This window comes from Anas platyrhynchos, chromosome 10 (assembly GCF_047663525.1).
Source record: "Anas platyrhynchos isolate ZD024472 breed Pekin duck chromosome 10, IASCAAS_PekinDuck_T2T, whole genome shotgun sequence".
NCBI lineage: Eukaryota > Metazoa > Chordata > Aves > Anseriformes > Anatidae > Anas > Anas platyrhynchos.
The window spans coordinates 8,224,940-8,237,573 of record NC_092596.1 but is presented as its reverse complement, the minus strand read 5'-3'; the positions used below and the strand labels follow the sequence as shown (position 1 = coordinate 8,237,573).

General features: G+C 47.4%; 1 protein-coding gene across 10 annotated transcripts in view; it reads right to left on the bottom strand.

Annotated features, from left to right (window-relative positions):
* Positions 1-686: 686 nt before the first annotated feature.
* ZNF185 (zinc finger protein 185 with LIM domain) overlaps positions 687-12,634 on the bottom strand; it is a 46,690-nt gene continuing 34,742 nt past the window's right edge. For 6 of the 10 annotated variants that reach the window (XM_013092443.5, XM_013092444.5, XM_072043082.1 and 3 more), the window contains 12 exons: positions 12,427-12,522; positions 11,079-11,159; positions 10,756-10,857; positions 10,123-10,281; positions 8,698-8,811; positions 8,332-8,427; positions 7,099-7,200; positions 5,943-6,011; positions 4,349-4,429; positions 3,891-3,993; positions 3,255-3,353; positions 687-2,530 (listed from right to left, as the gene is read on the bottom strand). In XM_013092443.5, coding sequence (XP_012947897.4) covers positions 3,255-3,353; positions 3,891-3,993; positions 4,349-4,429; positions 5,943-6,011; positions 7,099-7,200; positions 8,332-8,427; positions 8,698-8,811; positions 10,123-10,281; positions 10,756-10,857; positions 11,079-11,159; positions 12,427-12,522 — 1,102 coding nt within the window. In that variant the 3' untranslated portion in view covers positions 687-2,530. Of the gene's footprint in view, positions 2,531-2,750; positions 3,354-3,890; positions 3,994-4,348; positions 4,430-5,942; positions 6,012-7,098; positions 7,201-8,331; positions 8,428-8,697; positions 8,812-10,122; positions 10,282-10,755; positions 10,858-11,078; positions 11,160-12,426; positions 12,523-12,634 lie in introns of all 10 variants that reach the window. The other 4 variants (XM_013092446.5, XR_011811847.1, XM_072043083.1 and 1 more) reach the window with 4 other exon arrangements.

Here is a 12,634-nt window from a genome sequence, read left to right as displayed (position 1 = left end):
TCGAGGAGGGAGGGGGCGCGCGCGGCTCCGCTCCCCTCACGGGGAGAGGGAGGCTGAGGGGAGGGGGGGAGGCGGCGTTTGCGGACAAATAAAACGCTTTTGGATTCGTGTCTTTAACTCGTTTCTTTTTGTGGGGGAGAGGGGTGGTTGCGATTTTTCAAGAAGGTAATAAAAGCGGTATTATTTTTAGAATAAGCGGGTGGCTCGTTTTGTGTGACGCGTCTTTTTTTTTTTTCTGAGGGGGGATGGCGTGAGGGGATCGGTGACTGGTTTTGTGACGGGGAGGGCAGCTCTCTCCATATAGACCAGATAATAATTATATTATTATTATAGGTGGGAAAAGACCCCCCAGGATCATGAGGTGGGTGAAGGCTGGGCAGTACCGCTGAGAGCAGCCACTATGGCAGAAAAAAGAAATTCACCCAGCTCTTTTTATTGCACTTCACATGGTTTGGTGTGGACCAAAGCTCCCTTTTGCCATGGTAGCAGCCAATTTTTGTGTGTGTGACTTATCAGCTGATAAATTGGCTGAGCCTGACCCAGCCCAGCCCCACTGTGGTGATTCTCAGTGCCCCCCCTCCAGTAAAGCAGTGACTTCAGGGTCATGGCCTCAGGCCACTGAGAAATAAAACAAAAGAAAAAAAAACTCACTGAGCTCTGTTATATGGTGACACAAGTAAGCAAGCTGCAGGTGAGTGGTGAACGTTTATTAGAGCTGCGTGCTGGAAGTTAAACAATTGCTATGAGGAAAATACAGCGATGAAAAGATGATCCGAAACACAGAGGCCACGCACCCCCAGGAGCTCCGGTGTGGGGGAATATATTATTTCTGCAACTCATCTTCTCAAAGTAATTATATACCTTTAATTATAGGCCGTGGTTTGTGGAAGTGAGCTGCTTGGGGAAATCAGATGCTTTGTGATACTCTTCTGTTCAGAAAGTATCATTTTCTGTAACATGGGTAGCCAAAATCCGCTGACTTTTTTGAAAATCTCATGCCTGCACGCCTACCACGATGCGTAATGGGGTTGTGGAGGGTTGTTGGGGCCCCTGTTGTACCATGCACTCAGGATGGAGCAGCCCCAGTCCCTGTCAGATACAACTTTATGGGCTCACCCTGAAGCTTGGCAGTACCAGAGCTGTTACTGGTTGCAACTGGATTTCCCCTCGTGGAGTGCTTTTAAGGTCATGCCTACACTTTACTCAAATAAATGGTACAGTGGCCTAAAAACAAACAAAAACAAAAAAAAACACCACTATGTAGCACTGGTGCTGTAAAAACCCTAACGTGCTAAGCTTTTGCATGCATGCCAGCTTCCATCACTAAAAACATGAAGAATTACCTGTCTAACAATAGTCTGCTTTAGAGCTTTTGCCATCACCAGTTGGTGTGTAAGAGCTGCTACAGAACTGATTTGTGTGCTTTGCAGATACTCCTAATGCTTTCAAAGAAAGAAACAGTAACTCCACGGACAGATTCGGAGGTGTACGTTTAAGGCACAGAGGCTGACTTCCAGCTTTCAACTTTCTCACCCTCTCAACATCTGAATTCAGGGCTAAAATTATGCATTTCTGACATTTAGTATGTACAGCACCTGCTAGAAGTTCATTTTTGTGAGCGAGCATTTGAGATGTAAATAACTTAGAGCAATAAAAGAGGCATCACAGCAAGCCTTTGCGAGGTGGAGGAAAATTCAGATTTCAGTCAAGCAGTGTTCCTTGTCAGGGAAGCCAATTGAGACGCTGATTCTCTGGCACGTTTTGTATGGCCATTGGACACCTACCATCAGAGGCCAAGTTAACACTCTTTCACCTGGTAGTTTATCTTCCCAAACAGACAGCAGACACACATGCTGCTGGAGGAATCCACTAGGGAGTAGGCAGGAAAGGGAAATTAAAGCTGACACACAATTAGAGTAAAGTTGAGTCTGCAAGTGCTCCTGAAAGCCCATGGAAAGCAAATGGAAATCAGGCAGAAGCTATTTCTAGGCAGAATTTGGGGGTGAAAGAAGCAGAAATAGGCTTTTGCTAGGAGCTAAATTCAAACCCTCCCAAGAATCCAAATCTAGTATTTAACAGTTCTCGGATCTGCTTGCTTTGTGCCAGCTGACACACACTAAGCTGCAGCCTGATTGCAGAAGTGAAAAAAAAAATCAGAAAAGGTTTCTTGCAATTAGCTTACATAGATCTAAGGAGCTCTGCCTGATTTCCAGCACAGGAGCACTCTGGAATCTTAATGAAGTTAAAGACAGGTGGAGGGGCTCAGCACCTTTGGAAAATCAGCCCACTTATCTTTTGTAGGTGACACTGCCTTATCTTGTTAACATTGGCACTTGTCTCGCGTGCAGCTGACAGCATAAGCTAGCGGATGTTAAACTCATTCATTGTGATGAGGCAGTGAGAGGGAAAATAACTTGAGGAAGGGGGAGCAGGGATTCTGCTATCTTAGCCAGTCAGGAGCTGGTAGATGTTTTCAGATACGTGCTGCTGAGGACTTTTCACTGGCTGCCTTCTCCAGCTTTGCAAAACCCTGCAAGCAAATAAAGAGACGGTGAGCACAGGAGCTGAGCAGCACACAAAACGCTGCGCTACGGAGGTCAGTGGAGCAGACGAACATGCAGGAAGGGGATGAAAAAAGCCAGCCAGTCACATCACGTTAAGGGATGAACAAAGCAGCCATGGATGCGGTGAGGCAGGTGCCCCTTTCCCTCCCACTCTCCATCACAAGGCAGGGGAAGGAAAAGAGACACCTTTTCATGGTCTCAGCGCAGCGGCAGGGTTTCTGATTGCCACTGTGGCAACTCCCACCTCATCCAGGTCATCAGACAAAACAAAATTATATCCGGTCTAATTCCTCGTCGCTCTGCCAACCTGGGAGGGGTTCACCTCAAAGGAACATTACATAAAGCAGGTTAGCCCAGGACAGGAGGGGGAACACACAACCTGCTCTCAGAGAGGACTCTTATCCCCTAAGGGATATTTCTCTCATCACTCCAGCCAGTCTTCCACTTCCCTCCCCCAAGTGAGGCTAACACAGCCTGTCTGTCATGTTATGACCCCAGATTCTGGCTCTGAAACCTCTGGGGCCAGCTGGAGCATGTTTCTAGCTATTTCTGCAACAGGGGTCATTACTTCCCACTAAAAACCCACAGGAAAACCCAGTAATTATGAGGGTTAAATGCTCTTCACTCATTAAACACTCCATAAGCTCTCTCATTGAGCCATTTATGCTGACACTGAAAAGGGGCACTCACCTAGAAGAGTTTCTCGTAGCACTTGTCACAGTGGACAATGTCCCGGTGGATGAATATTTTATCCAGAAGATCTCCCATCGCCTTGTGGCAAATTCCACACTGCCAAAGGGAAAACAAGGTGGTTGGACAGGGACCAAAGCACCACGCGTTAATGGCAGTATGAAGGGGGCAGAGAAATGAACAGCATCTGAACCTTTTTACAAAGTGTGAAGAGGCCAAAGCAGTGACCTTTGAGACTAAACTTTCCTACAACAGACAATTGCCGCCGCAGGCTTCCTCCACTCACACCCACCATTTCCACGGTCTTCACCTGTAAACTTTGCAAAGTTTGCAAGGTTCAGCAAGCCCTGCACTGGGGAACAAAGGCCACAAAGCTCCAAGTCTCCTCACGTCCCTGTGGCAAAGACCATGCTGCTATTCTACCAGAAGACAATGAAGAATCCTCCTTGTTATGATATGCATTCATTTGAGGAGATGAAAAACTTCAGGGGACTGCATCATTTCTTGTTCCAATGTGGATGCAAGCATTTAGCACAGCTTCTATACTCTACACAAAGTTTGAGGACAAAATTTGCAGAATTCCTCCTCCCACCTCCCCATTTCACATCGAAGGCGGTCAGCAGAAAGGCTTCTTACCCTGAAGCAGTATTCGTGGCAGTAGATGTTAAGATGCTCTATGATGATCTTAGGGCAGTCTCGGATCTCACGGCTGCAGTAAGTACAAACAGGTTCACTGGACCTGTGAAGGAACAGAAAAGTGAATTCCTGTAACATGGTGCCTCTGTACACAACAGTTTTCAGTCCTATCACTGGTAGCAGCAGTTTCTTACTCAACACCAGCACTGCTCTGCACCGGATACCTGCTTCCACACGTGGTTGTGCCAAGTGACAGCACAGAGGGGCATGGAATAGCCCAGGGATGCAGAGACCAGAACAGAGCTCTAACTAAATATCATTTCATTTTCTGAAGATCATTTAAACTTCCATTATTATGCTATTATTTCACTGCTCGCATATCAATATTCTAAAAACCTTAAAGTTATTTCTGTTTTAACAGTTTGCTGAAGCCCCCATGCAGTCCCAAACCGTCCTACCTCTGTGGAGGGGCACTGGACAGGTAGCTGTGGTGGCTGTAGGCTGCTCTCTCTGGATCAGTCAAATCTACAAGGCTGCCACTGGAGACAGAAGGAAATGTCAGCACATGACAATGATACAGGGGAAGAGCATTGCAGATGGAACCCTTAATCATTAACCTAAAGTCCTAACTGCAATGTCCCAGCTGCCTGTTCCTTGGCGAGGACAGTCCTTGCTAGGGAGAGCCGAAAAAGCATTTCACTAGCAAGGAGAGCCTTGGCAACTGACAGAGCTGGGCTGTCAGCAGAGATATTTCCACCTCTGCTGCACTCATGCTACAGATTCTGCATGGGGGTGGCTGTACCCTGCTCCCAGGCACGAACCACAATCACGGGAGGGCCAGAAGCCACGGTGCTGCTCTCAGAGGTCCCAGGAAGTTTGCATGGAAGGGAAACCTCCAGGGGCAGGCCAAAAGGGCAGCAAAGAGCTGGTGGCCTGAGCACCCATGTCACAGCACTGAACAACGTGTCTGCCTGCTGCTGTCACCGCAGCGAGAGGCAGGATGTGGGCAACGTGGCCGGGAAACCAGGGCACGTACCCTGAAACAAGGCCCCTTTGAGCCTGAGGCCAAAGGAGGTGGCACAAGCAGAGAGCAGCCTGTGGAAAAAAAGGAAGAAAATCCCTCCTCCAGGACGTTTCCAGCCACGTGCTGCCACCCACTTACTCCTCGCCAGCCAGGAAAAGGCGAGAAACATCCCTAAGTCTCACCTCGCTGAGCATTCCCCCTCTGCCTTCTGCTTGCCTGTGGTTTTTTTAGGCTGAGCAGCAAGGTGCTTATCTCTGGCTGCTGAGATCTGCTTTTGCAGACCGGTGGGAAAGGCGAGAGATTTCTGGAGTCTGTCATCAGCCCCCACAGCAGTGCCAGCACAGCACCGGGGGAGGATAAACGTCAGCAGGGAGGCAGCGAACTGGGTGCTAACTGGCTGCCACATCAGTGCAAGCAGGATGTGCCTACAGCCAAATTCTGCTCTCAGCCACCTTGGTGTCAGTCTGGACTAGCTTAATTTAGTTACCTGCGAGCAGAATGAAAGACTGAAGATTTTAGCTTCAGAGTGGCACCTCTCCACCTTCTCTAACTTACAAAAGTCTCTTCTGAGAGAGAACCCACAAGTTCCAAATTTCCTCACCACTTCCAACCTTTTTATTTGTGTGTGCCAACGTGCAGCGGGGCCTGGCAGTGCCAAACGTGCAGCCTGGGGAACTGCAGCAAAGCATTTTGACCCCATCACCCACCTCAGGGCTGATCCAGAGGGGCAAATTAACCCCTCCCCAAGGTGGTGTCAGACACAGGTCCTCCTGTCACTGCAGTGGGACCAGGCAGCACCGTGGAGGGACCTCTCTGGGTCCCCAAAACTACTGCTGCCTTCGCAAAACTCTTTGCCCACCCAGTGCAATAATCCCTCCAGGGCTAATTAGCTCAGGCACGGTGCCACGCTGACTCAGTGCTAATGGTTCCAGCTCGGGAGCTTGCTTGGTGTGTTAGCCAGCAGAGCTGCACGCTGTTGCTTTGCACACATAGCCAGACACACGGCTGTCTCTGGACACTCCTCTTACCTGCCATAGCGCGGGGAGGCCGACAGCTCGCTGCTGTTCACGTACTCCTTCACAAAGAGGACCCCTTTTCTAGAAGCAGATAGAAGCAAAACAAGAAGCATTTGCATTAGAAAAGGCTGCGACTAATGAGAGACAGCACAAGGGACCACATGTGTGCACTTGGACACGTAACGTGTGTGTGAAAAGGCACAGTGAGCTGCTGTTGTTCTCGAATAAATACTGCGTATCAAGCGTCCCTGCTAAACAACACCTAATATGCCCCTCTAATTAACCCACCAAAACAAATCAAGTTAATTAGAAAGAATGGGATGGATAATACGACTCTTTCATCCAGTTATCCCCTGTTTTGCAGGGATAAGTCTTTTTCAAATCGTGTCAGGATTATGCACACAATACGTATTTACAGAGCTTGTGGTTCTGTCCTTTAACATTAAAGCCCTACTGGCACAGCACTACTTACAGTGACTGTTTTGTCACTGGAATATCTCCAGAGCTCTCATGCATTATAAATTGCTACCAGTCTGTCTGTGGGATGTTTTTTCTTGCAGAGATGACCTTTCTTGCATATTTCTCCCTCTTTAACATTCTGATTTCAAAACGACGTGCCCCCATCTGTCCATCTGTCTAGAGCTCTGTCACAGAGCGAGGGGAGACACCGTGCCCACCGGCTCTCTTCCCAGAGCCATGAAATGAACTAATCAGGCTCTTTCTCCATGGTTCATTTTCATCGCTGCCTTTAAGCTATGATTAAGCTAAGCCATGTCACAGCTAAGGAAAGAAAAGATTAAAAAAAAAAAAAAAATAAAATAAAACTTAGCATAAACACTTTCCATGTGTCTGTTTCAGACCAGAGTACTTAGGTGCAATGAGCAGGCTGTGGCAAGACCAGGAGGACCCAAACATTGCCTATCATGCTGACCTCTCACTCGTTTGATACGCCTCCCCAAATTGTGCAAATCTGTGCAGCAGTTTCCATCTTTGAGATGGAGCACGTGCAAATTACAAACCCCACCACAGCAAGGTCTCTGCTCCTCGCTAAAAAAGCCTGACAAACGTCCACAGGCCCAGCAGCAAAACCTGGCTTGTCTCCACCAAACAGGACGGCTGCCTGCAAACCCTGCAGCCTGGAGGACCGTGACCACCCCTTGCTCCTCACCCGGCAGAGCTGGCATCAGGCTGGTACCCGGCGGCCATGGGGCTGTTGTAGGGTAAGGTGCCCATCGGAGCGCACATCCTCTCGCTCGAACTCGAGAGAAGCCTGGCGAGAGAGGAAAAAGTCTGTGAGCACCGGAAACGTGAGCTATAACATGATCCAAGCTGGCAGGCAAGAAAAGACCTACAACTACCGTCAGGAGGGTGACTTGGGAAGGAATTAAAACCCTTAAGCACTCAGATGAATTCATCTTTACTGCAGATCAAAGAGGCTCCTTCCTCTTTTTATACCTGCCACTTATCAGTAATTCTTATCTGTAGAAGTGATTTGGAAAACGTTCATTTATGGGGCCATGGGAGAAAAGATCAAACAAGATCTTCAAATAAGCACAAACCGTAAGTGAATCACGTAGACTGAATGGAAGCAGCTGTACAAAGAAACAGCCCGTGGCATATTGCTGGAGAGGAGGAGAAGGGGACACACAGGCCAAGGTCCAACATAACTGTCCCTGGCTTAATCATTTCAAAAGCTGGAGCAGGGAAGGTGCAAAAATCATGGCTACAAGAATGTCTTCAGAAAACAGCTCTGCCTATCCCCTCAGCAATGAGACCTGTTAAATCTGCCTGGAAGGGATGAAGCTGGTCTTGCCTGAAGCTATCCAAGGATCTCATGCCTCCTGCTCACACCCACAAGACATCCCCCCTTTATAAATCCAACACTGAGACCCACATTGGTGCCTCCACACAGTGTCAGGAAGCACTTGGATGGACTGACATCGCCAAAACGGACTCTAGAAAGCTTTCCACAAGAGGAACCGTCCTACCCCTTCCAACAGTCTTGTTCTGGGACCAGTTTAATCATTTAATCATTGGCTTTCTGGAGACAGCGTTCTTCTCTCTTGACATTTCTTTTTGATTTTAGCACTCTTCTTTTTCTGTAGCCTCTGCCAAGGCTGATTTCTGGTTAAAGGAGAATAGCCAGAAACCAGCCATTCAATCTCCTTTCAATCTGTTCTGGCACCCTCATGGCAAAATCTCCAGAGGCCAGAGATGGATGTATCACAGACCCTGTGCTTTTGCTAGGAACCATTTAAGAGAAGTTCTGCGCCTTCAGATCACACATGCACTCCCCGGAAATGTTTCTTCTCTCTTTCAGCTCTTGGCTTTACTTCCTAGCTCCTCTTCCACAGCAGCATCACGGAGGTTTCCATCACAAGCATCGAGACCACCCATTTACCTGGTGCTGTTATAGAATGAGCTGTCCATGTAGAACGGCACCCTGTGGCTTCTCGGGGAAATGGACACGGTGGTGTCTCTGGGAAGGGAGTGGTAGCTATGAAAGGAAGTGGTACAATCTCAAGCAATGAACTTGAGCACGTGAGGGATTCTCACAAGCGGCAAGAATCTTGGATGAACGCCTCCCTGCTTGGCATTGAAATCACCCATGCACCACAGCCATCCATGCAAAGAGAAACTCACTGAGCATGCTTAGACCCAGGGAATTAAGAAGAAGTAGATCAGGACTCTCCAGATACCGAGTAAACCTATCAGTGGGGATGTTCTTTGGGTCAACAAGTCTGGATCCCACCGTTTGACTCCTTACCTTGGAGCTGTGGGGTTAAATTCACAGTGCCCCCTGGCAATAGCACTGTCATATCTGCTGCTCCTGGGGCTGCTTCTCCCATCATAAACTCTCCCTTCATAATCCGGGATAGGCCTGGCAAGGAAGCACAAAGCCCTGATTACATTGTACCAGGAACCACTGTAGTCCCCACACTGGCTAACTAATACTTTATCTCAGCAGCCTCCGCCACGATGTATTCTCCTTTTGCTATGCCTGCTTCACCCACGCTGGTTTTGCAGCTGTAGCATGCGTACAAAGCTCTGAGCATAGGAAAGCTTACTCAAAATCTAACAACTGAGAGTAAAGCTGAAGCAGTTCATAAATGGATGCATTGTGAATATTGCTTCTCCTCCCAGTACTGTCCAAAACCACCGCTGCACCACCTGCAAGTGTGAGCTGCTGACCAGCTGGCCCGCCTGGCTATCAGACCTGCACATTTTCACTTCTCCAGGACAGAACTTGTTTATCAGCGTGGCTTTAACATGCAGACAGAGCTCAGGCTCTTTCAGTAGGAAAAATGAGCTTACAGCTTATGGTCATTCTTCTCTTACAAGCACTCTGGGGCACAGATTATGTTTATATTGTGTATTAGCACTCTGATCCTGATTATAGCTTCAGGCAACTGTATAACTTAATGTTAAACAATGCTGAAAAACACTGCAAATCAATGCTGCATTAAAAAGTAAGAGGGACAGGCTAAGCTCATCATAAGATGAGAAAAATCCCGCTTTGGGCAAGACAAGCACTTGGTCTGTGATATAAACCCCAGGGCAGAACGAAGCATGCATTTGCTGCACTGCAGAGAGACGTGTCAGCACCACACAGTGCCAGGGGTAATGACAGGCTACAAAGTACAACAAAGGTCTATCCCAATTTTCTAGTCCTAGTCCACAAATGCCTCAAATGCAAACAAGAGCTCTGTTACACTGGCTCTCTGAGAAATGCTAAAAGAGCTGAAAGGCCAAATTCAGATTGCATGAATGTAGACACGTGTAGTTTTAAGTGTGCAACTTGTCGTGTCACTTGTGTCACTGAGGGACATGATAAATGAAAAACAGATCGCTCCTCAATCTCTGCATCTACAGAGGAAAAGCAGATGTGGTCTCTACAAATCTGTCAGGAGTCCAGGCGCCATGTATGTGGTCTGAACACAGCCTGCCGAGAATTCTCCAGTGTTACAGACCAATTATCAGATCTCCAAAATCCCACCTCCAACCGCTGAGGTCCAAAAAGGAGCTTTGTTGCGCATGTTGTGGGAGCTGGCCTGGTTGCTTTCTCTGAGAACAAAATCCTGTTCTCACCTCTTGATGCAACGATCACATAACCTGAACCAGGGTTCCTTTCAAATATATTTAATGTGCCAGCAGCTGTCACGCTTTCTGCATCTCACCCCCAAACCCTTACCTTCTGGTGCTGAATACTTGGCTGTCTGCGTAGGAGGGTATCCTGTGGCTAGGTGCTGGAACGCTGGTGTTAAAGGGCTGCCGGTCCACGTACAGTGGCATGGGATGCTGGGTCTCATACGCACTGAGAGCACTCTCTTTCGAGCTGAAGTTAGACCTGCTAAAGAAATAAAGCCAATTTGACCATAAAGCCAATGCCTATTTGCTACAACCAGCTCACATGTGCAGTCAGTTTGCAGAGGTTGTATCACGCCCCTTTCTGCTGGCAGTAAGGAAAACCTGGGACACAATGCAGTTAATAGGTTCTTATATTTAGGGGAAATGGCAAAGGGATGTATATTCCCTCTGTGCATGAGCTGAATTCCCAGCATAATGGATGGCTTCGGTATGGATTCAGTAGTGTTCTAAACTAATTTGATAACTGAAATTAAATCTGAACAAGCATATTTAGGTGCAACCCTAGACCTAATATTCCCTTTGTCATTCTCCTTGTCACTTCCATTTAATTAGTGTACCCAGGAGACATTTACATAGGTCCAGGATTTCAGCCAGGGCTATATCAAGAAGCAGAAATGGCAAAGGATGAGGATTCGAAAGCTGTTGATGAGCTCTCGAGGGGAAAGTCCCACTGTACCTGGCCGCCATCGGGTTAAAGTCATTGTGTCTCCAGGCCCCAGGGCTCTCATGGCGACTATCCGTGGTGAGAGGGGGTTGCTCCTCATAACCTGGAGTGGTCCTGGTCAGGGAGGAAAAAGCCCATTAGCAGCTTTTGTCAGTGCCTATCCACAGTAGAGAGTAAAAGCAACAGTAGCATGATTATGTTGGTTTCAGAATTCAGCTTGCTCTGTTTTCACTAGTCAAGAAGCAAGCATTTGTAACGCCTTTGAGCAGGGAGCTAGGAGAACACGAGATGTGCAAGGCAGCAGTGAAGACAGGCCTGGTTCCCTGGCTGCGTACCTTTCCCAGCATGGGTCAGATTCATTTGCACACGGCATCTCTGGAGCAGTGAGGCTGCTTTCTCTCGGTAGGGAGCTGGGCCTGCCAAGACAGAAGGCTCTTACACTCTGCAGAAGTATCACCGAGCACAGAATTGTTGTAGGATGTAGAAGCAACCTCTAGAGAATCTCCTGCCTCCAGAAAAGTACAGTATTCCTCTACTTTTTTATGGAAAGACGCCAGATAATTCACAATCATATCGGGGGGGAGAGGGGAAGGAAGAGAGAAAATACAGATCACTTCAAAAATAAGGCTGAAAGAAAAATGTAGCTCCTGATGTTCATCAGTTCTCTCCTACTCTTCCCAAACATGGCAGTTAATTCACCTAACAGTGCTAAACCATGGTGATTTACCCAGTACCTCTCTGCTAGATTTCAGACTGCTAAGCTGGCCTCATGGGGGTACCATCTCGAAAGCACACCCAACATATTTCTTCAACCATTGCACAGCAACCCTGGATTTGCACTTGTCTACATTAGTCTAGGGAGAAGTTCTTCCACTTCTTCTGTTTTTGTGTGTTTGTGCTTACTAATCTCTCTGTGAATACTGATACACTGAAAAAAAATAAAAAATCTTAAAACTAGCACGGATTCCTGCAGCAAAACTGCATTTAATTAGACTAAGAAACTATTACTCAACATACTTTCAAAGATCCAACCCTGAAATGTTGCATCTGATGAAAGAGGAGGCAGCCCTTACCCCGTGCTTGCTATTATTTGAGGGTTTCCCTTCACCAGCGTTACTTTGATCCCTGCAATTTCACCAAGTGGATAAGCCAAAAAACAAATGGTACAGTCACCCAAATGAAAGCAAGATCAAATTAATTTGATTCTTTTATAACAATGGTAGGTATCTTAAATCCTTACTTCTAAATACTAGCGATCACTAACTATAGAATCCCATTCAGGTTGGGATGTTCTGAGAAAATGCCTAGAGATGACACATCTGTCCAAAAGCTCAGACTAAAGATCAATTTACTGAGCCACAGACATTGTTTGTATGCATGGTCCCAGCTTGTGGCAAAGGCAAAGCAGTTTGCTTTTGCTTAGCCCACAGTGAGAGGGTTGAGAGGAATCACCTAGGTCGCACCACTTGCTTCTGACTCAGGTTAAGGACACGCAGAGGGACAGGTACAGTATTTCAGGTGGATGTGCAGAGATACGGACATCCCCTTGATAAAATGTCCCACACATGCTAGAACCTAAATGTGTCTCAGCCCCTACTCCAGAACCACCTGTAGTAAATTAACTCCCCACGTTCTCTCGTGTTCATTCTCTTATAGAATAAGCAATTCTATCTCTTCTCTTGCCTTCTTGAAGCAACTTCTTCACTCTGCACATAGGGCGATACTCCCTCGTTATTGTCTGTGCTCCTGCTGGTGCAGTCCTGGGAGTATGGCACGCACCTGGGGGAGCAGAACAGTCTGGTTTACAAGTTGATTCAGAGACGGGTTACTCACTAAAACACATACACGAGGAAGCGCAGTTCAGCCAAGATCCTCAACCCTTTGTCTTTAG